Source organism: Rhincodon typus, chromosome 2 (assembly GCF_021869965.1).
Source record: "Rhincodon typus isolate 14 chromosome 2, sRhiTyp1.1, whole genome shotgun sequence".
Lineage (NCBI taxonomy): Eukaryota > Metazoa > Chordata > Chondrichthyes > Orectolobiformes > Rhincodontidae > Rhincodon > Rhincodon typus.
Window position 1 is genome coordinate 54,759,025 of NC_063333.1, and position 25,210 is coordinate 54,784,234.

Consider the following 25,210-nt stretch of genomic DNA (forward strand, 5'->3'; position numbering starts at 1 on the left):
ATCTCTACTCCTATCAGTGACTTTTTCCTCTTAGAATTTCTAATGTCTACCTAAATGGATTCAACCTCATTCTCCATAGAACTTATATCATCTCTCAGCACCGCCCTGATGTCGTCCTTGAATATCAGAGCTACACCCTTACCTTCCTGTCTGTCCTTCCGAATGGTGTGGTACCCTTGGATATTTAACTCCCAGTCATGACCATCCTGTAACCATGTCTCCGTAATGGCTACCAAATCATATTCAGTCGCGATGATTTGTGCCGTTAACTCAGCAACTTTGTTACGAATGCTACGAGCATTCAGGTAAAGTGCCTTTATGCTAGCTTTCTTACCCTCATGATTTCCAACATCTGTAATAATATCTCCTGAGTTACCTTCCTTTTTGCTTCTTTCATAGTCCGCCTTGAACTTAAACCCTCCTGCACACATGCTAACTTGCTGCTTACCTTTTTATTTACCATCATACTCCCTGTCGTTTTCCCTTTCCCTTCCCCCCAACTCACTAGTTTAAAGTCCTAGTGACCACCCTATTTATCCTTTTCGCAAGAACACTGGTTCCAGATCGGTTCAGGTGGAGACCGTCCCATCGGTACAGATCCCTCCAGTTCCAAAACTGATGCCAATGCCCCATGAAATGGAACCCTCTTTCCCACACCACTCCCTTAGCCACGTGTTTACTTCCCTAATTTTCTTATCCCTCAGCCAATTTGCACGTGGCTTGGGCAGTAATCCGGAGATTATGACCCTCGAGGACCTGTTCCTTAATTTCGTTCCGATAATCCCCAAACAGGTCCTCCATCCTAGCCTTGCCTATATTCTTAGTCCCAACGTGGACCACAACAACTGGATAATCCCTCTCCCGCTCCAGTATCCTTTCAAGCCGGTCAGAGATGTCCTGCACCCTGGCACCGGGCAGGCAACACACCATGCGGGACTCCTGATCCGGCTTGCAAAGGATACTATCTATCCCCCCAGCTATAGAATCCCCTTTAACTACCACTTGTCTTTTTGCTCCCCCCTCTTGAATGGCCTTCTGCACCATGGTGCCGTGGTGAGCTGGCTCATCCTCCCCGCAGCCCTTTTCCTCATCCACACAGGGAGCAAGTGTCTCGTACCTGTTGGATAAGGTCAAAAGCTGAGGCTGCTCCACTCCTGAACTCAGGATCCCCCTACCTGCCTCACTTGCAGTCACACCCTGTTGTCCCTGATCACTAACTGAATTTGAATTACTTAATCTACCAGGTTTGACTGCCTCCTGAAACAAAGCGTCCAGGTAATTCTCCCCCTCCCGGATGTGCTGCAGTGTTTGAAGTTCTGTTAAACTTGATCTGGGAGAACCTGATAGTGATACTCGCTGTCCAAAGTAAGTAGCATTCACCAGCACAAACAGTCGTCACCTTGTTGTAGATGTCAGCTTTGGGCCAATGGTAGGATTCTTGCCTCAGAGACAGAAAAAGTTGTGAATTCAAACACATAATCATAAGATCGCACTTCTGTGCCATACTAAGGAAGTGCTGCACTCTCGCAGTTGCTACCTTCTGGATGAGACATTAAACAAAGGCCTTTCAGACTGATGTATCACATCCAATCTATTTAAAGAAGAGCGAGGGAGTTCCTGTGAAGACCCAGGCAACGTTTATCACTTGACAGATATCATTAAAGCAAATGACCTGGTCATTAACACATTACTGACTATGGGAACTTGTGCCCAAATTGGGGGCTACATTTCCTAAATTAAAATGATCACACTTCAAGAAAGTCTTAATCCATTGTAAGTCACTGGGACATTCTGAGCTCCAAGGCCCTATATAAGCCTTTATTTCCTTAATGAGCATGGCAAATCCTAAAAGGAACTGTTCTTTCGAAATAACTTGTATATCTCTTGTCTCTGAATGTTGCAAAGGTCCTAGATTTAGATGCTCAGGTAAGCAACAATTTCATCTGGCAGTACTATCTCCCTGTAGAAAGACTAAGCGGATAAGTTACATATTGTCCTTTATCTTTGCCAATATCTATGCTCGAGGTCTACAAAAATGGTCCTTTGTTGATATCTATTTGGTTTCAAATGCAAAGCCAGCCATTGGGAAGGAGCACAAGGATGTTCGATCACCAGGAATAGGTTTCTCTCTGTCCATTTCAGGTACCATGTTCTAACAGGCATAAATGACCATGGACTTCCATTGGATTGGTCCATGATAATGTTTAGCAAAGTATAGCGCTGGTATGCCATTGCCTTTTTTAGGATTGCTGACCAGAAAAATCTCCAGCTCCTACTGCCAGGGATCAGGCATGAGGAAGAGTTTACAGTCCACTGGTCAACTTGTTTGGCCAAGTTATGATTGCAATTTTGGTGGTCATCATTTACTGAACTGGACTTGAGCCAGAGTTTCTGACCTAGAGGTAGGGATTTTACCATTACACAGAAGATTCCCCCAGGAATGAATAAATTTTGCAATGTAGCTCATACTATGATTGTCAGTGTTTGCATTGAATACATGTTTTCCTGCCCATTACCCCTTTATTCTAAGATAATGTGCTACATTTTCCTGGTCTGATGGAGATGGCTTTAGAGATTGGAGGACCAAGAAAATCTTTCTAGATGGCTTGCTCATGATGTCCTATCTTGGTGCTCCTTTCTGAGTGCTTTGCTACCAGAGGAATCAAAAGTTCCCTTCATAGAATGACGCCATTAAAGCTCCAATTAAGGGCTTTTTAACCACAATACAGAAACATTACTGACATCATAGAAGTCCACTCTGAGTTGAGAACCCAGCAACGTTGCTGAATTTGCTTCTCACCAGGAGATTATGGATGGCCGAGTTAATTTTGCAACATCAAGGGCAGCAATTTTCATGCGTCTAGGACTAGTTGCAGGTTCTCTTCTGGGAATACCATATGTACTTTTATGTTTCTTAGTTACTTAATAATGTTTCTCATCACCGAACAGTGAGACCTCTGTGGGTGCCGCCATTTTGAAGTGTCCTTCCTCTGTAGCAGAGCTTGCCTTTTTTGGTGTGTCTGCCATCTAGACAATGTTGTTGTCCTCTGCCTGAACCTCCCACTTTCTGACTCCACACATTGAAATGAATTGGACACTGAATGTGGAGGCTGCTAATTAGGAGGCCTTCAAAGATAAAGTTGCTCCTGCAAACACATTAAGGCCTTGCACAATTTCAGACATCAGAGTCTCGAAACCAGTGGAAAAATTCAGCCATATGAATTCCAATGCTCTACGCAACCACTCCTGTTTTTGGGAATGTACATCCATCAATTTTCCAAGCAATTTCCACATTTTTGTTAACTTCTACTGTGGACACACTCTGCTCTGTATGTCTGCCAAGTGTTTGTTTAATAGCCCCATTGGTGGTTCTGAAATTCTATTAAAACCAATCATAATTAAAATGCAGCCAAGTTGATGATTATGGTTTTGCTTGCTCAGTATTGTTACCAAGAAATCAGCATTAATATGGTTTCCCAGCTTTTTGTTTGCGCTGATATTTTAATAACATTAAAGGGACAGAGGAAAATTCTAAAAGTTTATCTATTGAAGTTGAAACAAAATGATTGTTTTACTTTAAATACATCTTTCCTCTTGTAGGTGATAACCCTTTACCACACTGTGCTCAGACAATAAGTCAGCTGCCCTCTTTGAGACAAGATACCAACCGTTACCCCACCATCGATGAGCCCCTTCCTCCCAGTAAGATTTTGTTTTATTTGACTTTATTCGGTTGTGTTATCAGCATAGGAAACATCTTGAACTTAATAGTTTGGAGTTGACTGATTCAGAATTGATTGTTTGAATGGGTTAATTAGAAGGTGATGAAGAAAATCTCTTGCAGATCTTCCCAAGAGAGGGAGAATTGAGCAAAGACCAAAGTAGGGTAAAGGTTCTCCATTTCTTTCATCAAATTTCGCTGTGTATCAAAGACAGAAGACGTGTTTTATGCACAGACTATCAAATTGTATGTTTAACAGAGGATAAGACATTTTCACAAACAAAATGATTATAAAGTGCAAAAATATCAGTTTCTTTTTCAAGCAGAACAGTTTGATAAGTTATGAACCTAAGCACACACAAGATGAATTAGTCTGCTCTGCATTACATGGTGATCATATTTACACAGGCCCCTGGAGTTTGACAATGAATACAATTCATAATAGTCTTCAGTTTTCTAGCTAGCAGAGCATTACTCAACCCTAAACCTCAGAGGTTGAAAGTGTAGTTGATAATTTATTTTACTCAGTAGAGATCATTAGAATAGTTCTCTTAGATCTCCATGTGGTAGAAGCATTTGAAATGTTTTTAAATATCACTCTGTGGTTTATTATCAGTTTGGGAGATACACTAAGGGAAAACAGCAGGAATTATCTTGTTTCTTAATGCATGATCCACTCCTTGAATATTAGGCTGGCTACCTTTCAAACCTTGGTACACTTAATCAACTTGCCAGAGACTCTGCTAATCTGTTCCAGTGGCCTTTGCTCTAAGCTAATTGATCAGTATCATGCATATACGATCCTGGTCAAACAAAAACACCAGTCTCACTGGGTTGCAAATATATGAGGCAACTATCATCCAACAGGTGGCATTTTAAAATGGACTTTTTTCTGATTAATGTTATCTACGTTCTCCTAAATTTTCATCACAGTCAGCTGGAGTCAGAAAAGCTATTTTAGTATTTGCTGTACAAATGAAGAAAACTGCCACAAAAAAGGCTTAAAAGGCTTAAAATGTACACTTTTAACTACTGAAGTCTCTATCCTATCATATAGCTGCTATATTTTGGAGCACAGGATAGGACAGTTATAAGACTTTGGGGTTTTGCGGTATAAAACCCTTTTACTTAAGAATTCTTCAGTTCCAAATTCTCAATTTATAACAATGAGGTCCTCAGTTGTACTTGACCTAACACAATACGAATAACAAGTATTTATGAGTCAAAGAGAATTTCTGTGATAAGATTTTATGATTACTTAGCAACCTTAAAAAACAAGCAGAAAAGATGACATGGAAGCTTCTTAGCTTTCAAGGCCCAGGATTTCTTGAATGTTGTCAGCACAGATTATACCTTTCCCTTTCTTCTCCTGCCTCTGAAATGATCTTACATTGAAATGTGTCTTTGAAGAATTACACCATAAAAGCCTTGAAAACAATGCCAACCAAAGACTCTGAGCTTTCAACTTGTAACCCTGATTCCAAAGGTTTCCCCATGCCTTAGTAGGAAACACTTTGAATTAACCCTTTCATTAAGATGACTGTCATCTGCTATCACCACACCTGAGTAACCAGAGTCACACAGTTTGAGACAAATGTCCACCTCTTATCTCAAGAGTTATTGTTTAATTGGGTAAACAAATTACACATCTTTCTGGATGCAAGGGAGTTGCACAAACAATGTTACATCTTCTTATCAATAGTGCAAATAGAATCATGGAATCCCTACAGTGTGGAAACAGGCCCTTCAGCCCAGCAAGTCCACACTGACCCTCAGAACATCCCACCCAGAAACATCTTCCTATAATACACCTAATCTACACATCCCTGAACTCTATGGGCAATTTAGCATGGCCAAACCACCTAGTCTGCATATCTTTGGACTGTGGGAGGAAGCTGGAGCACTTGGAGGAAACCCACGCAGACATGGAGAGAATGTGCAAACTCCACACAGACAAGCACCCAAGAGTGGAATTGAACCTGGGTCCCTGGCACTGTGAGGCAGCAGCGCTAACCACTGAGCCACCGTGCCACCCATGATCACAAGCTGTAGATCTAAATATTCACACGAATACTAAGGCAATTAAGAACCAATGTTTCCAGCAGAAGGTCAGGCAAGAATGTGTTTTTTTAAATACAGTTGTTTTGGTACATATACATGGTTGATAGGCCAAAGCCAATAGCTAACTAAAACCTACTAAAAATACATGGCTCTGATTTGAAGAAAACTCTGCTCAAGCTGCTAAATTTTTCTTCTTTTTTAAAATTGACAAACATGCTTTGAAATGCATCTAGTGTAATCAAACAAACATAATTTCATAAAGCTAGATTTTTCAGCTCCTCTAAGATCATTTAAGTCAGCAAGATCAGTTCCTTGCAAGTAGGTGCCTTGCTGTTAATTGTCTTGTTAGCTGAAGTTCAAACTAAACTCTTTATAAAAATGGCTAAGGAAAAATCCTGATATGTTACTTCAAACTAACAAAGAACCCCAAAATTAGAGTTATCAAAATTGTACACACTGGTTCAGTCCAATATGTATGATGTACTCGCAACTTGTGAAGACAAAGTCTGAACAGAGGACGGGCACAATGTGAGAGAGGACAGAATTGTTTGGAATGTCGTTCGAGCAAGGTGGGGAAGGGTGTGACAGGAATGATGGGTGGAAGTGCAAGATAGAAATGTAGGATTAATAGGAAACTCTGTAATTGGAGATAACACAGTGTGGAGCTAGAGGAATGCGGCAGGCCAGGCAGCATCAGAGGAGCAGGAAAGCTGACGTTTCGAGTCGGCACCATTCTTCAGAAATGGGGGGATTTCTGAAGAAGGGTCTGGAAAGGAGAGTATCAGAAAGAATAATGCAAGGGAGGACATTGATGGTAAGAGAACAGAGTTACAGAACAGGAGCCAAAAAAATTATTGATATTAACATGAGAAGAAATCTAATTAAAATGAATGGGGAAGAGTACACACACAGAGTTACAGTGAAACAGGGGAAATGGAGGCAACCTGCATTGGGAGGATTCAGACTTAATAGAGATTGCTGTGGGATAACTGCAGAAAAATTTGGACAGGAAACAAAACATTGCAGGGTATAATGTTTTGAAAAGATAGAGAGGGAAAAACAAGAGATGAAATAGCTGAACTTATTCAGGATAACAAATTGGCAGTAAAGAAGAGAATTAAATGTATCAACAAGAGAAAATTACAATTCATAAGGATAGAAATAAATGCTAGTGAAATATGAATCAGACTAGAATACAAGGATTAGGAACAAGAGTGAGCCATTCAGCCCCTTAAGCCTGCTCCATCATTTGCTGAGATCGTAGCTGATCTGATATTGGCCTTAATTTCAATTTCCTCTGCGTCACCCACCTCTACCTCCCCCACCCTCATAACCATTGACTTCCTTATTGTTCAAAAATCTATATAATTCAGCTTTGAGTAAATGTAATGACCAAGTCTCCATAGACCAAGTCTCTAAGGAGCAGATTTCCACAGACCACCAACCCACAGAAAAAAAACCTCATCTCCGTCTTAAATAGAAGATCCCTTTTTTTTACCTAGTTATAGACTCTTCCATGAGGAAAATATCCTCTTGGGATCTTAAACGTTTCTATAAACCACTTCTTATTCTTCTAAACTCACACCAACATGCTCAGCCTTTCTGTATAAAACAAACCCTTCATCCCAAGGATGAAACTCGCTGCATTGAATTTAATGCCATTTTATCCTTCCTTAATTAAGGTGACAAAAATTATACATAGTAGTCCAGATGCATTCTAACGGCTCTTGTGGTGCAGTGATAATGTCCCTAACTCTGAGCTAGGAAACCTGTGTTCAAGTCCCACTTGCTCTGGAGCCATTTAAAAAAATCTCTAAACAAAATGGTTAAGAAAATATCCTCCAGATGCATTCTCACTAGAGCCCTGTAGAGGGGTAACAACTTTTCCTACATTTATTCCACTAGTTTGAGGCCTTTAAGTGAACATTAGTGATCACTTAAGGACCTCGTCCTGCTGCTGCTGCTAGTATTAACCCAGCAACACAGTGTGGTGCTGTGTTAGTCCCCCCAATCTCTGAGCCAGGAGGCCCAAATTCAAGTCCCACCTGCTCCAGAGGTACGTCATAATGTCTCTGAATAAGTGATTAGAAAATATATTAACCCAGCAGCAGAAGGGCCTCGCACATCAGGTAAACCCTGGCTGTTTGTTGTCTTATGGGGCTTAAGAGGGGAAGGGGGATTTGCTGTCAGTTTGAGGGATCCAGTATCAGGAAGGGGTGGCCCTTTGCCTGCCACTAGCTGCCCTAGCTGCTGACTACCACATACACACCCTGCCACACCCTCCAACAGCACATATTCCATGACCCCCACTTGTGAAACCTCTCTTATGATTTTCTTCACATCCTGAGACTTCAGTAATTGTCGTTTGGTAGCAGCCATGACTCACGAATGGTGAGAAAGCTGCCAGTCACTTAATAGACACTAGCAGTCACTCGATAGATTTTTGCCTCGGGAGACTTGTTTCCAGTGAAAGATCTGTTGCTAGGAAAGACCCACCACTGGGAAAGACCTCCTGGCGCTGGGAAAGGCCCGTTGCTGGGAAAGGACCTCATGACAGCCTGCGATTGGCTTGTGATTCATTGAAAACGGAACCAGTGTGGGTGCCTCATTGACTGTCCAGCAGGGAGGCAAGACTCCTGGTACCATCACAAGATTCCGCCCTGTCTCACTCTCTCTGGGACTGTTATCCACCTCATTCAAGGCAATTACCAATTATATGTTAGATAGCCTTGTAAGGAAAACCTTGGAGCTCTGGGTATGTCAGAAATGTGTCCTGTGTCAAAGATGTTGCGTTGTCATCGAATCTTCTCTCGTATTCAGCTTTCCTATTCGTTATTTTTGGTCTCTAACACAGAAATTTAGCAGAATACAAAACACTTAAGAATATACTGAAGAGTGTGAAGCACAAAGTATGCTAGGAGACTAATGCCATTAATTCTCACTTCCCTTTCAAGATGAGATTTGTATTTTTAAGATATATTTCACCATGTAGTCTGATATTCTATGCAAGACACTATGAAGGTGTCACTTCTCTGTACCCTACAGTATAACTTAGTGTAAATGCAATTTAGGCAAGACAAGTCAGATTCTACTCTCATTTTACTTACCTCTATGATATGTCATATTAAAGCCACTGCAATTCAGGCTTCCACACGAAACAACATTGAATTGTGAAATATAATTCAAAAAGATTAAAAATTCTTGACACTTTATAATAAAAATGAATTTAACTTCCTCAATCACCTTACAGTCATGGTGCTATATTCAAGACTGTTTGTGTGTTTTTGTTAAATGAGTTGTCTTTATGGAATTTCTATATCCTTTTGAATTTTGTGTTGGTATGTATGGGAACAATATATTCCATAAGTGGCTTCTTTGGGACTGAGTGGGAGTTCTTTTGAATTTTACATCTTCACATTTTAAATTGAAGTTCTATTCATGCAACGGAAATCCCATTCACAAATATGTTTGATGTTTAATTGCCTTTGTCAAATGTTCTTGTTTGATATCTCTGCCAACATAAAAAAAGATTAGCTGTGAGAGTTTTATGCTGCACTTTTGCCCCCATAAACTTATGTAAACCAGTTACCAGCCACTCAGAGCTCAAGAACACTATGCTCTTTCAACAAACTTTCCTTTGTGCAGTTTATTAGGAAAGAAAATTTAGTTAAAAAATTATGTTGCAAGCATTTTTAAACTGACGTGAAAGGAGATGAAAGGTTTTGTCAATAAAGAACAGTATAGCTGAATATCTTCTGTGGTTACTTGCAGTATTTGAGTCTAACATAGCTCAATGCAACAAACTTAACTATTAAATGATTAAATCCGCCTAATGAGAAACAGAGTTTGTTCCTTAATTCAGTTTATGTAAAACACAGAGAAAAATAACTAAATTCCAGTCTGTAGTTAAGATGAGATTTATTGTGAGTGAACAACAGTTTTTTTTGAACATAACTGTATACAGAGGATGATAAGACAAGAGGTCTTATCAGGAGCCTGACCATAGCTTCAGATGCACAGGATCTGATGTTTCTATGTTAAAGCTCCTTTTACAAATGGTCAGTAATAATACCCAGAATAAGGTTTTAATTCTTTACTTCTTCCCCCTTTGCCCTTTTTTTACATGAATACTTACCCAGGAATACTGAACATTTATTCTCCACAGCCCACAGCACATCCACTTCCCCCACTCAGCACCCTGCACAGAATTCATATGTTTGAGGGGCTAATTTCTGACAGCATACTCAATTCTCTTCATGGACCATGTAGGTCTTCTGCGCTCTCTTGACATTTCCTTGGACAACTTACAAATTGGTGGGATAGAACGACAGCTACTGACAGCACTGATCTTTGACCTGTGAGCCACATGTAGATTTGAATGAAGACCAATCAAAGAAAAACTATTTCAAAGGAGAAAATTCCAAGACTCTAATTCTCACTATCCATTCTATCTGTTTTACTCTCCGAGCTAGGAGCAAATATAATAGATGAGAAGAAGAATAATGGGAGTTCTGAAGGTCATGCTAGAGACCATAAGACCATAAAAATAGGAGCAGAAATAGGCCATTTGGTCCATTAAGTCAGTTCTGCCATTTGATCATGGTTGAAATGTTTCTCAACCCCATTCTCCTGACTTCTCCCTGGCACGGTGGCGCAGTGGTTAGCACCGCTGCCTCAGTGTCAGGGACCTGGGTTCAATTCCAGCCTCGGCTGACTGTCTGTGTGGAGTTTGCACATTCTCCCCGTGTCCGCACGAGTGTCCTACACGTGCTCTAGTTTGCTCCCACAGTCCAAAGATATGCAGATTAGGTGGGTTGGCCACGCTAAATTGTCCCATAGTGTCCAGGGATGTGCAGGCTATGTGGATTAGCCATGGGAAATGCAGCGTTATAGGGATAGGGTGTGGGAGTGGGACTGGGTGGGATGCTTGGACCCGATGGACCAAATGGCCTCTTTCCGCACTGAACTTAATACTATTCCATGGGATTCTATAATTCCAATGATCACAGTCTCTTGAAAAGGAAGACAAGGAAGTGAAATTCTTGATCCCCTTACTAATCAAGAACCTATTTATTTCTGAGACAAGGAGAGGAAGACATCTCCACTACTTCTGGGACAGGTGCTTGTTTGTTTTTGTAGGCAATGATGTCACTTTGACACTTGTTGCAATGTGAGGCTGATGAGGTACAGGCAATGACATTTTAGGAACTCTGTGAGAAAGCACAGCAGTACTATCATGCCAAAGCAGGACAGAAGGGAATTCTTGAGAGTTACCCATATTTGCAGACAGCCTCTTACCACAGGTAATCTCTGTCATTAAGAAGGGGAAAATGATTCTCGCTCGCTCTGTCTCCATTGTTCACATTTGAAAAACTAGATCATCACTCATTAGCTGCACAGAGAGTTTTCTTCAGGTAGTCACTCACCTTGATCCTGGATTTTTGTAACCGTTTCTATAACAGAGGCAATGGCCTAGCGGTATTATCGCTGGACTGTTAATCCAGAGACCTGGATAACATTCTGGGGACCTGGGTTTGAATCTTACCATGGCAGATGGTGGAATTTGATTTCAATAAAATGTCTGGAATTAAGAATCTAATGATGACCATGAATCAATTGTCAGGGGAAAAACCCACCTGGTTCACTAACTGCCATCCTTACCTGGTCTGGCCTGCATGTGATTCCAGACCCACAGCAATGTGGTTGACTCTTAACTGCCCACTGCCCTCTGGGCAATTAGGGATAGGCAATAAATGCTGCCTAGCCAGTGATGTCCTCATCCCATTAATGAATAAAGGAAAAAAAAAATTCCTCTTTCTGTTGTGCCACTTGAGTGAGAATTCTAGTTGTCTGAGTGAAATTTCTGCAACCTTCTCATTTTCAGTCTGCAAGGCTTAGTTGTGTTGTTTAGCTATTAACAGCTTTTCCCTTTCAGTATTCTCGCTGAGGTAGTTAGACTGTGCTAATTTCAGTTGAGCTCTGAGCTGTTCAAGGTCATTCAGTTTTAAATTTTGCAAAGGCATTCTGAGTTCAATAATCTGGTCATGTAAGTTTTTGCAGAGAAAGAGCTCTAACTTATTGATGGATATCTCTTACAACTTTCAGCTATATCTATGCAGATTCACAAGTTTTCAACATTGAACATTGACACGATCTATCTTAGACTTCGGAATATATCCAATAGAAAAGTAATCTCTATTAATCACTTGAAGATGACCTATTTCTTGGTGGGCCTTTTCTGAAGAATGACATTTTTCTCTGAACATGCCAAGCTCATGTTGATGTTCTCTGTGCATGGTCACTAAGATTTGTTGCATGGCTTCTTCCTGTGCAGGCATGACACCTTTCACCCTGATTGGTCTTCAATTTGTTGAAGCTACAATACCTCCTCCTTACATCATTCATGATCTTTTTTCAACACCAGAAATATTGATGTCTCATATTTTGTGATAATACAAATAGTTAAATATTTACTTGCTTTTACTAGTGAAATTGTTATTTGCTGTATGTGTATCTTGCCTTTAAGAGGGTTAACCTTACAGACTCCATGTAAACAGATTCTGCCTGCCAATTGGTCTGCTCTGGGCTTATCAGCTGCTCAGCGCAGAAATCACTTGGTTTGTAGTAATGCTCCTATGATGCTGTTGTGTTCATCCAGCCCTGCACCTTGTTGTCTCGGATTCTCCAGCATCTGCAGTTCCTACTACCTCTGGTTTGTAGTAATGTCTGCTTTTACCTTATTATATGTTTTACTGTTTTAAATAATCAAACCTATGGAGTTAATCAGTGCTTGATGGGCAGTTGGTTATGGGTCATTATTATTGTTATGATACAAATGCAAGGTTACTTCCTCTCTTCCCTGCAACATTCTGGCTTTCCATTCTAGAAGGACTGAATTTTGTTTAGAGTCTATTAGCTGAAGAATATCTAAAACTAGACAAACAGCTCTACTTAATAAAGAATGGTGATGATTATGAATTAGCTGCAAGGTATCTTTCATCCTTTCTCCTTTATAGTGAGGTGTAGTACACATCTGGCCTCTTACTTTAATTCTTATATGTCCCAAGTTCCAAAGCTGAATGGTGAACAGTCTAAAGATTTCATGCCTTTACCATAGAGTAGCATCAAAAGGATGATACACCTACTCTGATATCGAATTCAAAACAGTTTATCTGCCAATTACTAAATCTCTACATTTCATCCTGCAGGTCTGTACTATCAATGGCATCAAAATCTTGTTGTGGGCTTGTCACATGCACCAGGAAATGTTTATTTTATCCCTCTGTAACCCCCTTCTGCTAGGTCTCCTATAGACTACTGTGATCTGTGTTTAATTTTCCATGCTGCCACTGCAGCCTTATCCTGCTCTCTCTGTTTGCACTCACAATTCTCTTATAAAACTGGCGAGGTTGGGTTCCTGCCAGAGGAGTCTTTTCGAGGTTTGGATAGCATCCTATTTCTTCACATGCTTGTCATTGGTGTATTTTCTGGGGGCTTGTTCCTTTTCTGTCTCTGAGTGTTTTCATTTGTAAATTTTTGCTTACTGTGGCTGATAGATTTTTTCTGTCTGTTGCAGTTTCCTCAACTTTAGGGTGGCTTTCCCATGTTGAGGTCCAGTACCTTCATGTGCCTTGACATCTGGCACAAGGCAGCTGTGACCACCACTGAGCTTCACTCTGGCTACTTACCCCAAATCTAGGTTTAGATCTCAGGGCTAGTCTCATTGTTTACTGTCACTAGTCTTCACTTACCATTCAGCTAAGGTTTCCTGGATCTGTTCACCATTGAAACCATATTTTAAGATGAGATCTACATTCTTGTGTGTGAGGAGCAATAGGAATTACTGAATGTAACAAAAGTTATGTTACTCAACTTGTTTGTGTATTTCACAAGACACCTCCAGGACAAATGGGACTTGAACCCATAGCATCTGGCATAGAGATAGGGACACTACCACTGCACCACAAGACCTTCCTCTGGATAACTATATCCTGGGCATGGTAAGACAGGCCATTATGCTTGGAGTCATACTCATTCACCCATCAGTTCAATATGATCCAAAATCACTTGACATGGCTCTATTTGAACAATTTCAGTGACTGTACTTGGAGGAAAAGGACAATTCCCATTATGTTACACAGTCCACAATCATGTTAAGTTTTAAACCTAGTACAGTTACTCTGTGACCCCATTCCCTATAGCTTCATCAGTCACCAGCCTCGAAACGTTACCTCTGCTTTCTACCCACAGACGCTGCCAGATCTGCTGAGTTTGCTAACAATTTCTATTTTTGTTTCAACCTGACGTTTAGATGTATCCTAAAAAATAGTTTCAGGAAGGGTCTCCTTTTAAAGCCAAACTATGCAAAAATCCCTGGAGTATGTTTGAAATTTAGGCCAATGGTATGAAATGATCAACAGAACCTGACTGCACATTACATTACATATGTTTTCCTTTTTATTTTCATTTATTCGTGGAATATGAGTATCAATGGCTAGGCCAGCATTTATTGCTCATCCTTATTTGCCCTAAATGCTTTGGCTCTGGAGTTACATATAAGCAAGACCAACTAAGGACAGTAGATTTAATTTTCCTGAAGGGCATTAGTGATCCAGGTAGATTTTTACAGCAAAAAACCCAAAGAACCCGGATGCTGGAAATCAGAAGCGAAAACAGAAATTGCTGGAAAAACTCAGCAGGTCATTGCAGCACCTGTGTAGAGAAAGCAGAGTTAGCACTTTGGCTCCAGTGACCCTTCTTCAGATAGTTTTTTACAGCAATTGACAATGACTACATGGTCACCCTTTATACCAGATTTTTATTGACTTTAAATATTGCCACCTGCCATGATGGCTTCCAAACCCATATGCCCAGGACATCAGCTGAGACAAAATTAGAAATTGCTGGGAAAAGCTCAGCAGGTCTGTGGAGAGAAATCAGAGTTAACGTTTTGAGTCAAGTGACCCTCCCTCAGATACTGTCCATGGCCACATCACATTCCTCAAGTGATTGCCTCCGGCTCAGACTCACCCTATATGGATTCCAACTCAAGATCATTTGTGCTTTGAATCTGCCCAGGACCATAGGTATCTTTACAATGTTCAACGTTCCACAGGCAGCTGCTTTCGCCACATCCTGAGATCCACACTCAGTGCCATGTGTCATCATATGCATGCTCTCGACTTCTTTTCCACAGCCACTTCAGCTCAGTTTCTGCACTACTAATTCAGTGACATTAGCACTATGCCACCTTCTTTCCAAATTGAAATTAATAGTAGGGCAATCAGGGTAGGAGTGTATATAACAAGGTTCCATGAATTTTTCTTTGTATTGTTGATATTTTTGCATCTTGAAATAGAAACATAGAAAAAAGAGTAGTAGGCCATTTGGCCCATAAAGCCTGTTCAACAATTCAGCATGATTGTGGCTGATTGTCTACCTCAACATCATACTCCCACACTCTTCCTGCACCATTTGCCACCTTTAGCTATTAGAAATCCATCTATTTCTTTCTGAAACATATTCAGTAATTTTGTCTTGTATGGTAGAGAATGTCACAGGTTCACCACCCTCTAAATGAAAGCATTTGTCTTCATCTCAGTCTGAAATGGTCTACCATGTATCCTGAGATCACAGCCCTTTGTTCTGGACTCTCTGACCAAGGGAGCTATCATCCCTGTATCCAGGGCTGTTAGAATTTTATAGGTTTCAATGAGATCCCTTCTCATTCTTCTAAGTTCCAGTGAATACACAGGCCCAGTTGACTCAATCTCTCCTCATACAACAAAATCGATATCCCAGGAATAAGTCTGAAGAACTTCTGCTGCACTGCTTCTATGGCATGTTTTCTTAGGTAAGGAAAGCGATGTTGCACATGATATCAAAACCCTATACACTGCGCCCATACTCCTGTACTGAAACCTTCTTGCAATGAGGGCCAACATCCCATTTGCCTTCCTAATTGCTTGCTGTATCTATATGCTTGCTTGCAGTGACCGCTGTACAAGGACACCCAGATCACTTTGTACATCAATATTTTCCAATCTATCACCATTTAAACAATACTCTACCATTCTGTTTTTCCTTCCAAATTGGACAATTTCACAATTATCCATGTTATACTGCATCTGCCACGCATTTTCTCACACACTCAGAGTGTCTAAATCGACCTGATCCTCTTTACATTCTTCTCACCACACAAACTCCCTTGGGTTATCGGTGAATTTACATATTAAACTTGATTTGGTCATCCAAATCATTGATATATAGAGTGAATAGCTGGGGCCTAAGTAGTGACACTTGTGGTACCCCACTGGTCACAGCTTTCCATTTAGACCCATTTATTCCCACTCTTTGTTTTTTGTCTCTAAGCCAGTTCTAAGTCCATGCTGGTATATGACCACCAATCCCATGTGCTTTGATTTTGCACACTAACCTCCTATGCAGAATTTTATTAAAGGCTTTCTTAAAATTCAAATATATCACATCTTCTGGTTTCACCTCAACTATTCAATTAGTTGTGTCCTCATAAAACTCCAGGAGGTTTGTCAAACACAACTCATAAATCCATGTTGATTCTGTATAATCTTACTGGTATTTTCTAAGTGTACTGTTATCAAATTCTTTGTAATATTCTCAAATAGTTTCCTTACTGCTAATGTTAGACTAACTGGTCTGGAATTCCCATTTTTCTCCCTCCCTTCTTTTTTAAAGAGTGCAGTTACATTTGCCATCCTCCAATTTGCCAAGAATGTTCCAGAATGTACAGAACTTTGGAAGATGACAACCAACGCATCTATTATTTCCATGGTCACCTGCCTAATACCTTTGGATGTAGATTTTCAAGCTCTGGGGATTTACGAGCTTTCATCCTCATTAACTTCCCCAACATTATGTTTTCACTAATACTAATATCCTTCATTTCCTCCTTTCGAATAGACCCTTGCTTCCCTAGCACTTCTGGGAAATTATTTATGCCTTCTTTTGTGGAGACAGTTGTAAAATAGTTAATTAATTGTTCTACCTTTTCTTTGTTCTTCTTCATTATCAATTCTCTGTTTCAGATTATAAGGGGCCTACATCTGTGTTCAGCTCTTTTTCTTTTTACATACTTGTGGAAGGTCTTACAGCCTGCTTTATGTTCCCTTGCAACTTTACTGTTACCGCCTATTTCTCTCCTTTTAATCACCTCTTGGTCCTCTTTGCTGAATTTTAAACTGCTTCCAGTTGTCAGGCTTTCTACTCTTTCTGACAACTTTAAAGGGAATGTTGATTTTGAGATATTCATTCCTTGGAGAACATATTTCGGATAGTTGTATGGTCATACACTGCACAGCTTAAAGAGAACATTGGGCTATTGTGAGTAGGCCAATTGGACACCTCCCATGTTGTACCATCACCTCTAAGCTAAACGTAACCCATGTCAAACCCTGCCTTTGTCATGTGTGACAGTGGGCTTTTCATTTTCAGATTTTGACCAGATTCTGCTTAATATTAAAATTATTTCTGCGAAAGCAAATAAGGGTATATCCTGTTAGGAAGTAAATATTAATGTTCCTTTCAAGACATTCCAGTGAAGCCAGAATCACATGTTCAGGTGAACAATTAAACTGGGATGTAAGCATTGTTCCTTGAGCCAGGCTGTTGAGATTGATTTTGTTAGTTTGTCCAAGTCCCGTGAAATTCCTTCTCTTCAGTGGCTTGTAGCTGATACTTACTTTTAATTATGTATTTGTATCTTTTGTCTCCTCACTCCATTTGTCTTTAGTTATTTGTCTTTACTTTCCTGTTAAAACAAATGATTACTTGTTGACTTTGGTTTGACACTGGCAGCAATGCCCCGTGAATAAATCATGTAGTTTATCAGTTTTTTTTACAGAAGAACAGAGCAGTAAGCATTTGTTTTATGATATTTGTATGGTCTCTGGCTCTTTAACATTCTTTTGTTCTTACCTCAAATGGAGATTTTATCTTGCTTTATTTAAAATGGGACAGCATTAAGTATGCTTCACTCAGGTGATGGTATTTGGGTGAACAGAGCAAGACTGTGCCTCAGGAACCAGGAATTTAAAAACGTATTCCTTGAATAGGATTTGTGGGGATTAGAATGAAACGTGTAATCTGATGTGTCAGGTTAAACCTTCAGTATGCATTTAATTCCTCACATCTGTGGCATAAAGCCAGAACCATATGGGGGTGAGGCTTGATATTCTTGGCTCATATATCCAACCAAGTATTAAGAATGCACACAGTTGTTGTAAAACATTCATGAGGTTAAAGTGGGAGAAAGAGATAGAACTATGAAAGTCTAATCTTATCACCATAATGGGCGTACCAGTAGAATAAGCAGTCTGAAATTTGGCATTATTTACAAGCTGAGTTATGCTCTGTAAATAATGCAGCTGAAGATTTGCAAAAGAATTTAAATTGGTTGTGCAATTGAGTGAACATGAGTGAATTAGAGACATTACAAATAGGTAAATAGGTGTGTCCCATATTTATATAATGAATGGAATTTAAATGAAGACTGAGTATAAAAAACAGAATAGGATGTTAGTAAATACAGCACTTCAAATATCCAGGCAAAGCTTCAGACCATGTGTAATGCAATAGAAAACAAACTTTAAGGGTAGCAAGGAAACGAAGATACTTCAGGCGCTGCAAATCTGAAATAAGAACAGAAAGTACTGGAAATAATCATTGAGTCTAGTGGCATCTATGGAGAGAATAAAAGACCCCATGTTTCAGATCTTGAATTTTGTCCTGAACTGGAAAATATGAGATCTTACAGATTTAAAACACGTTAGAGAGCCAGAGAAATGGGGGAGGAGGATAGAATAAAAGGGCTTAAGGTGTGTGATAGAGAAGAGAAAAGGAGAGATTAAAAGACAAGAATGATGATTTGAGGCAGAAAGGGATGATAAAGGTGCAAGTAAAGAAACTAAAGAAGTGTCAAGAGAGGCTGTTAATGGAAAATGGTCATTTCCAACAGTAGCCATCCAAAAACAAAAGCAAAAAATACAAAACAAAAAGGAGGCAGAGGTTACAATCTGTAATTAATGAACTAAATGTTGCATGCAGGACATACAAGCTAGGAACAGGAGTAGGCCATTCAGCCTCTCAAACCTGCTGCGCATTGAATTAAATCATGTCTGATATCATTGTAAACACAAACTTGCACTCTCTTATTTAACAAGCATCTGTTGAAATATCTCTGCCTTAGAAATATTCAAGGACTCTGCTTCCATCACCTCCACAGGATGAGAGTTCTAAAATCTCACGAACTTCAGAGAGAAACAAATTTGCCTGGTTTCTCTTTAAATGGACAAACCTTAATTTTTAAGCAGTGGCCCCACTTCTAGATTCTCCACATAGAACCTGTCAAGTGCCCTCAGGATCTTCTAGACTGAATCTTACATTCCTGGAACCACTCACTAGATATCCTGGAGTTCACTGTATCCCTTGTGCCCGCACTGTCTGTAACTCTGTTATGTACCTGGACAAGAACTGTCAATCTGGAGCTGCCCTGCACAGTGCCTGACATTTGCTCCTGCAGGGGGAAGTGGGTGTGGGAATGTTGCTGGGTTGGGGTGGGTGTGTTGGTTCTTGCTTTGTGGATGGGGTTCTGGAGGTCCTGCTGGACAGTTTGGAGCAGACGCAGACTTCCTCTTAAGTCATAGAGTCATAGAGTGATACAGCATGGAAACAGACCCTTTGGCCCAAACTGGTCCGTGCTGACCATGGTGCCTAATCAGTTGGTTCTAATAGCCCGCATTTGGTCCATATCCCTCCAAACACTTCCCATCCATGTACCTATCAAAATGTTTTTTAAATGTTACTATTGCACCTGCCTCAACTACTTTCTCTGGCAGCTCATTCCATATACGCACCACTGTCTGTGTGAAGAAGTTGCCCGTCAGGTCCTTCTTAAATCTATCTCCTCTCACCTTAAACCTATGCCCTCTAGTTTTCAATTCGCATCCCTGAGAAAAAGACTGTATGCTTTCATCCTATCTATGCCCCTCATGATTTTATACACCTCAGTAAGGTCATCCCTCATTCTCCTACATTCCAAGGAATGAAGTCCTATCCTGGCCAACCTCTCCCTATAACTCAAGCCTATTAGTCCTGGCAACACCCTCGTAAATCTTCTTTGCACGCGTTCCAGTTTATCTGTGTCTTTCCTGTAACGGGGTGACCAAAACTGTACACAATACTCCATGTGAGGCCTCACCAACAACTTATACAACTGTAATATCACTCAATGCCTCGACCGATGAAGGCCAGCGTACTAAATGCCTTCTTCACCACCCTGTCCACTTGTGACACTGCTTTCAATATACTATGTACTTGTACTCCTAGATCCCTCTGTTCCATAACACTCCTCAGCACTTTACCATTTACTGCATAAGTCCTACCTTGGTAGAACTCTTCCCCTAGGATCTGTAACAGAGGCCATTACATCAGACTGTGCTAGCCTGATATGAGGTTATTACCTGGGCTAAAGCACTCTTGGCCTTCTGGAGGAATGCCCAGCAATGGAGGAAGAAGGTCAATGATCTTCTCCACTCTGCCAGGGTAAATGCCACCATCTTCTCTCTGGTACTTCACACCCACTTTATCTCAGCTATTGTACACACCTCTCACCAATGCTCATGCTCTACCAGTCTCACTATTATCTGTAACGTCTTCCCTCACTCACTGTCACTGGCCCCAACCCACAACACCATTCACCCTGTATGCCCTCTGAGCTGCCTACTCACTCACTCAGGGCACCTCCCTCCCTGCGCCATTAGTAATAGCTTTGCCATCCACTTTCATCTTCCATCATATCTACCTGTCTCCAATTCCAGGAGGAAAACGCTTCACCATGGAGCAGAAACAGTCATGATGGCTGGTGTACTGCCCACCATTTGGCTCCTCATCCCTTATGAGGAGAATATCCTGAGTCTGAACAGCCCAAGGAAACACGGACTGGCATCAGAGGCTGCCCTTGACTTACTCTGCTAGGACCCCCTGAGCAAAAGCTGCAGTAATATGCATCTGGTATCTCCAGGAATAGAATACAAAAAGAGAATGCAAGGCAGGAATGCTGTCAGCATCCAGGTCAGCTCAGGGTGCTATCAGAGCAAATGACGAGCCCAGAGATGAAATCTGGTCCAATATCCATGAGCTGTTGTGTGTCCCTGAGCACATAGTGTCCTTGCTGCAGCATTATAATGAGAGTTGCGGGTGTAGCCCAAACTGCAGCACTGTAGTGTAGTGGCATTCTGTACATGGATCGGAGATGTGACTTGAGGATTCTTAGAGGCTGCCACATGTTGGATGCCAATGTCCACATACTTAGGGGGATATGTTCGGTACTCATGGAGCGTGCCCTGAGATTTTATTTTCCAGTTTCCAACATGAAGGTCATTCAGAGCAAATGGCTCATTCAGTATTTAGAGGCTGAGTATGACTAAAGCAAGTTCAGCTGTTAACAGTGTTTAACAAGCAATGATCACCATAAATTAGAAACTCGAATGTTGCTTATTGAGAATCTCACCTCGTGGCTTGTGAATAGATAAGAGATTATACAAGTTGCTTGAGATGGCTCTCACTGTACTTGTTCCCCAACTCTGCCTCACAGCTTACCATTACTATTGCTCAGATCCCAATAAGTTTCCACTCTATATGTCTCAATCATTAGCATCGAGTTAGCAAAATATTACTCTTTATGAACAGAGCTTCACCCTGGTATTCAAGTCGTGAATGGCTGTGTCTAGGCATACAGTCCCACATCACCAGTCTCCCTCCCTCCATTCCTGAAACATAGCGACATGGAGGGGGTTACAGGTTCCTCTCAGGATGAGGTTAACTTTTAAAATCGCCAGTGTCTGATTGCAAAGCCATGGCACCATTGTTTGTTTATGCTTTTGAAAAGCAGAACAGTGACTCGTTCAAGAAAGACAAATACAGAGACTCCCCGCAATTCTATACTGCGCTAGGTTTCAAGTTGTTCTGCAGCCTTGATACAATCTGACTGGATTCTGATGTATCCGGAGTAAGAAGATCAGTCAGGGTCATGGGCACTTCTCCGGGATAGGCAATATTCTTGCCACAGCAAAACCATCAGCAGCTAACATCCTGCTAATTCTCACAATGCTCACCATTGGGCAATACCTTTCTGGATATTGTGCAGATTAGAATTATCAACCAGTTATTCTTCACTTTGGGCTTCTCCACCAATATCACTGCCATTTGAAAATCCAGAAATAATTCAACAGGCCAGTTTTACTTTACTTGACCAAAGATTAATGAAAGAAAGAAGCTATTCAAACAGTTTAACTGGAACTGTAACATTAATATTTTACAAATGAGCATTGAATACAGCAATTAGAACTACCAGCTCTTTATCCCTTTAGCCATTTGCTTCCATTTCATACTGAAAACTGGATTTAATAATAAAATGATGGTGTTCTGACAACTTAAATCCAGCAGAGGGCAACTTCAGATCCCATCTCTGCTAAATGTTTCATTACTAAGGTGTGTCGTATTTTGCTGGTCTGCAGTATTTTGATTAGGTATGCAGTGTCTGTGCATGCGACACACTATCTCTTGACCAGACAATTTTTTTCTGATAAGAACTTCAGCTACAATGAGGAATCGGATATGATCTGCACGCTAAGAAGCAGAGAAATGACAAGCCAAAATGATGTTGCAGACGACACTCTCAGTACAGGTAGGATGCACATGGCCAGGATAGAGCACTATTTAACAACTAGCAGAGTTTTAGCCATTATTGACTTATGTCAGTGTTTAGCATACTAATATTCAATTGTACGCTCTGTTATTAACTGCTTGATTGTATCTAAGGAGAGAGAACTGTTAATCTCCCTCTCCTTCAAATCTGCTGGTATCACGTCTCGTCTCATAGTAACTATAGATTCCTCTGTTCTTGCAAATTACTGCATAATGCCATCCTTTCTTTTCTTCCCCAAAGTCTCTGAATATGGTGTCACCTCCTAGATCTATGTTCATCTTTGTTGAAACTCCACACTTGAAACTGTCCAGTTTTTCTGTCCTTGCCACAGTACGGAAATAGTCCTTACCGAAGTCACAAATAGAGTCCTACGTGACAGTGACAAAAATAAATGATCCTTCTCCGGCTGTCTGAGCCTTTGAGATGGTTGACCTCAGCACCCTTCTGCACTGTCTCTCATCCACCTGGGTGGGACATGGCTCAACTGGTTTATTTCTTATCTATTTAATCATTGTCAGACAACATGCTACAATGACTTTCCGTGCTCCTGCACATTTGGTTCTGGATTGGGATCTATTCGTCAGCACCTCCATCCCCCGATTTCTTATCTTCCAGCTGCTTCCTTTCAGTACCATTACCTGAAAACAAGGTGTTAGTTTCTTCATGCATGCAGGATATGCGTACTGGATATGCATAAGTTTCTTCAATGAACTATTGGGATGACCAAAGTTATGGCCACCAGAAGAAACTCCAATCCCTATCCACTGATACCCTCTTTGTGGCAGATGCATGAGGGAAAACTAGATTAATTGCAGCCTTGGCAACATATCTGTTGACAAAATGAACTTCTGACCACGTAGGGGAGAGGAAATAAGGGACCTTGGAGTGTATGCCCTTGAAGGTAGCAGAACAGGTAGATAAGGAACGCATATGGAATGTTTTCCTTAATCAGATGAGGTATTGAATACAAAAGCAAGGATACAGTAAGGAATTGTATAAAAAGCTGGTAGGGCCACAGCTAGAATTTTCTGTACAGTTACGATCTCTATGTTACAGGAAGGACATAATTTCTCTGGAGACCGTACGGTGGAGATTCACAAATACATTGTCAGGGACTGAAAATTACACAATGAGGAAAGATAGGATAGGCTCGTGTTTCTTTTTCTTAGAATATATGGGGCTGAAAGATGACTTAATTGAGGGGTAGAAAGTAATGAGGAATCTGGACAGAGTGGACATGCAAGATTAGTTTCTCCTAGTGGAGAGGTCAATTTTCAAGGGACACAGATTTCAAGTGATTGACAGAAGGATTACAGGAGACAGGAAATTTTTGATGAGTGTCTGGAATTCGTTGTCTGGATTAGTGGGGCACACACTCTGGAATTCCCTCCTTAAACCTGACTACCTCGATTTCCATTTGCTCCCTAGATCTAACCTCCTTGACCAATCATATATTTTAATATCCCCTTGTATGACTCAGTGTGAAATATTGTTTGTTGCCGTCCTATGGAGGATCTTGGTATATTATATTGTATTGAAGCTGCAATATAAATACAATTTGTTTTTGAGATCAATAGAAAATTGACATTCATCAACATTCCCTAACCGATGGGCTGAATCTTACCAAAAATCAGCTAAGTGTTGATTTTTATTAGCATCATAGGAAATTTCTATCTGTGATCCTTAACGAGTTTTCTCACACTATCTTCCCAATTTTGCCTTATTTTTGAAGCACTGTACCTCTAAGGCAGCCCACTTGTTGTATTCCCTCACTTGCTAAAGGCAGAAGGAATGGCCATTACTGAGACCATTCCCAGAGGCATGCCATCTTCTAAGCCCAGGTGCACTTGGTCAAGCACTGGCAGTCTGCAACTGCCCTGCAAGGACTATTTGGTTCCTGGCCATATTCAGATAGAGGATAATTGGCATCTTACTCTGCCAGCGGAGATGGAGGGTGAGGTAGGGGATATGTGCAATTGCTGCCCATGGAGCGTGCCCTGAGATATTAGTGATTGATGGAGGGCTAGAGGAGCAAGTAGCAAGCTGCAGTCACCAGGTAACTGCTTTTACCGTTCATAATTATCACCGTCTAGTCTCTGAATAGTGGGTGGGAGAATGAGAAGCGGATATCAAAGAAGGGAAATGATGTAATAATGTGATGTTAATGCATCCTAATTGGCCCCTCATTGCACACAAGTAAGAATGTTGACTTGCAGTTCAACACTTGGTTAAAAAATAGGACTTTTCCTCCAACTTTCTCACCAATCCCACGTCATTCAAATTCTACATTAGCTTTACGTGGCACCAGCATTATGCAGTGAACTGGGTGACATTGAGATGCAAAGTGATGTTTGCAGTTTCCTAGTTTGAGGTCACTTTCATACTTTTCCAGATATTAAACTGTTCAGTGACCCATTTCTCAGTTGCATACCAGCACAAACCTGAAACTGAAATCTTGATTTGTATTCCATCTGATGGATGAATTTTATTATTTCATATCACAGTTAAAAATATAAATGCTAATGGATTTAGTCATAGAGCTCTACAGCATGAAAATAGACCCTTTGGTCCAACTCATCCATGCTGACCAGATGTCCTAAATTAATCTAGTTCCATTTGCCAGAATTTGGCCCATATCACTCCAAACCCTTCCTATTCATGTACCCATTCAGATGCCTTTTAAATGT

At 40.7% G+C, this 25,210-nt stretch overlaps 1 protein-coding gene across 1 annotated transcript in view; it reads left to right on the forward strand.

Moving 5' to 3' along the window:
• Nucleotides 1-25,210, forward strand: part of LOC109916385 (E3 ubiquitin-protein ligase HECW1-like) — a 419,523-nt gene that overhangs the window by 216,091 nt on the left and 178,222 nt on the right. The window contains exon 10 of the mRNA XM_048617591.1: nt 3,601-3,702. Within this exon, the coding sequence (XP_048473548.1) occupies nt 3,601-3,702 (102 nt within the window). The remainder of the gene's footprint in view (nt 1-3,600; nt 3,703-25,210) is intronic.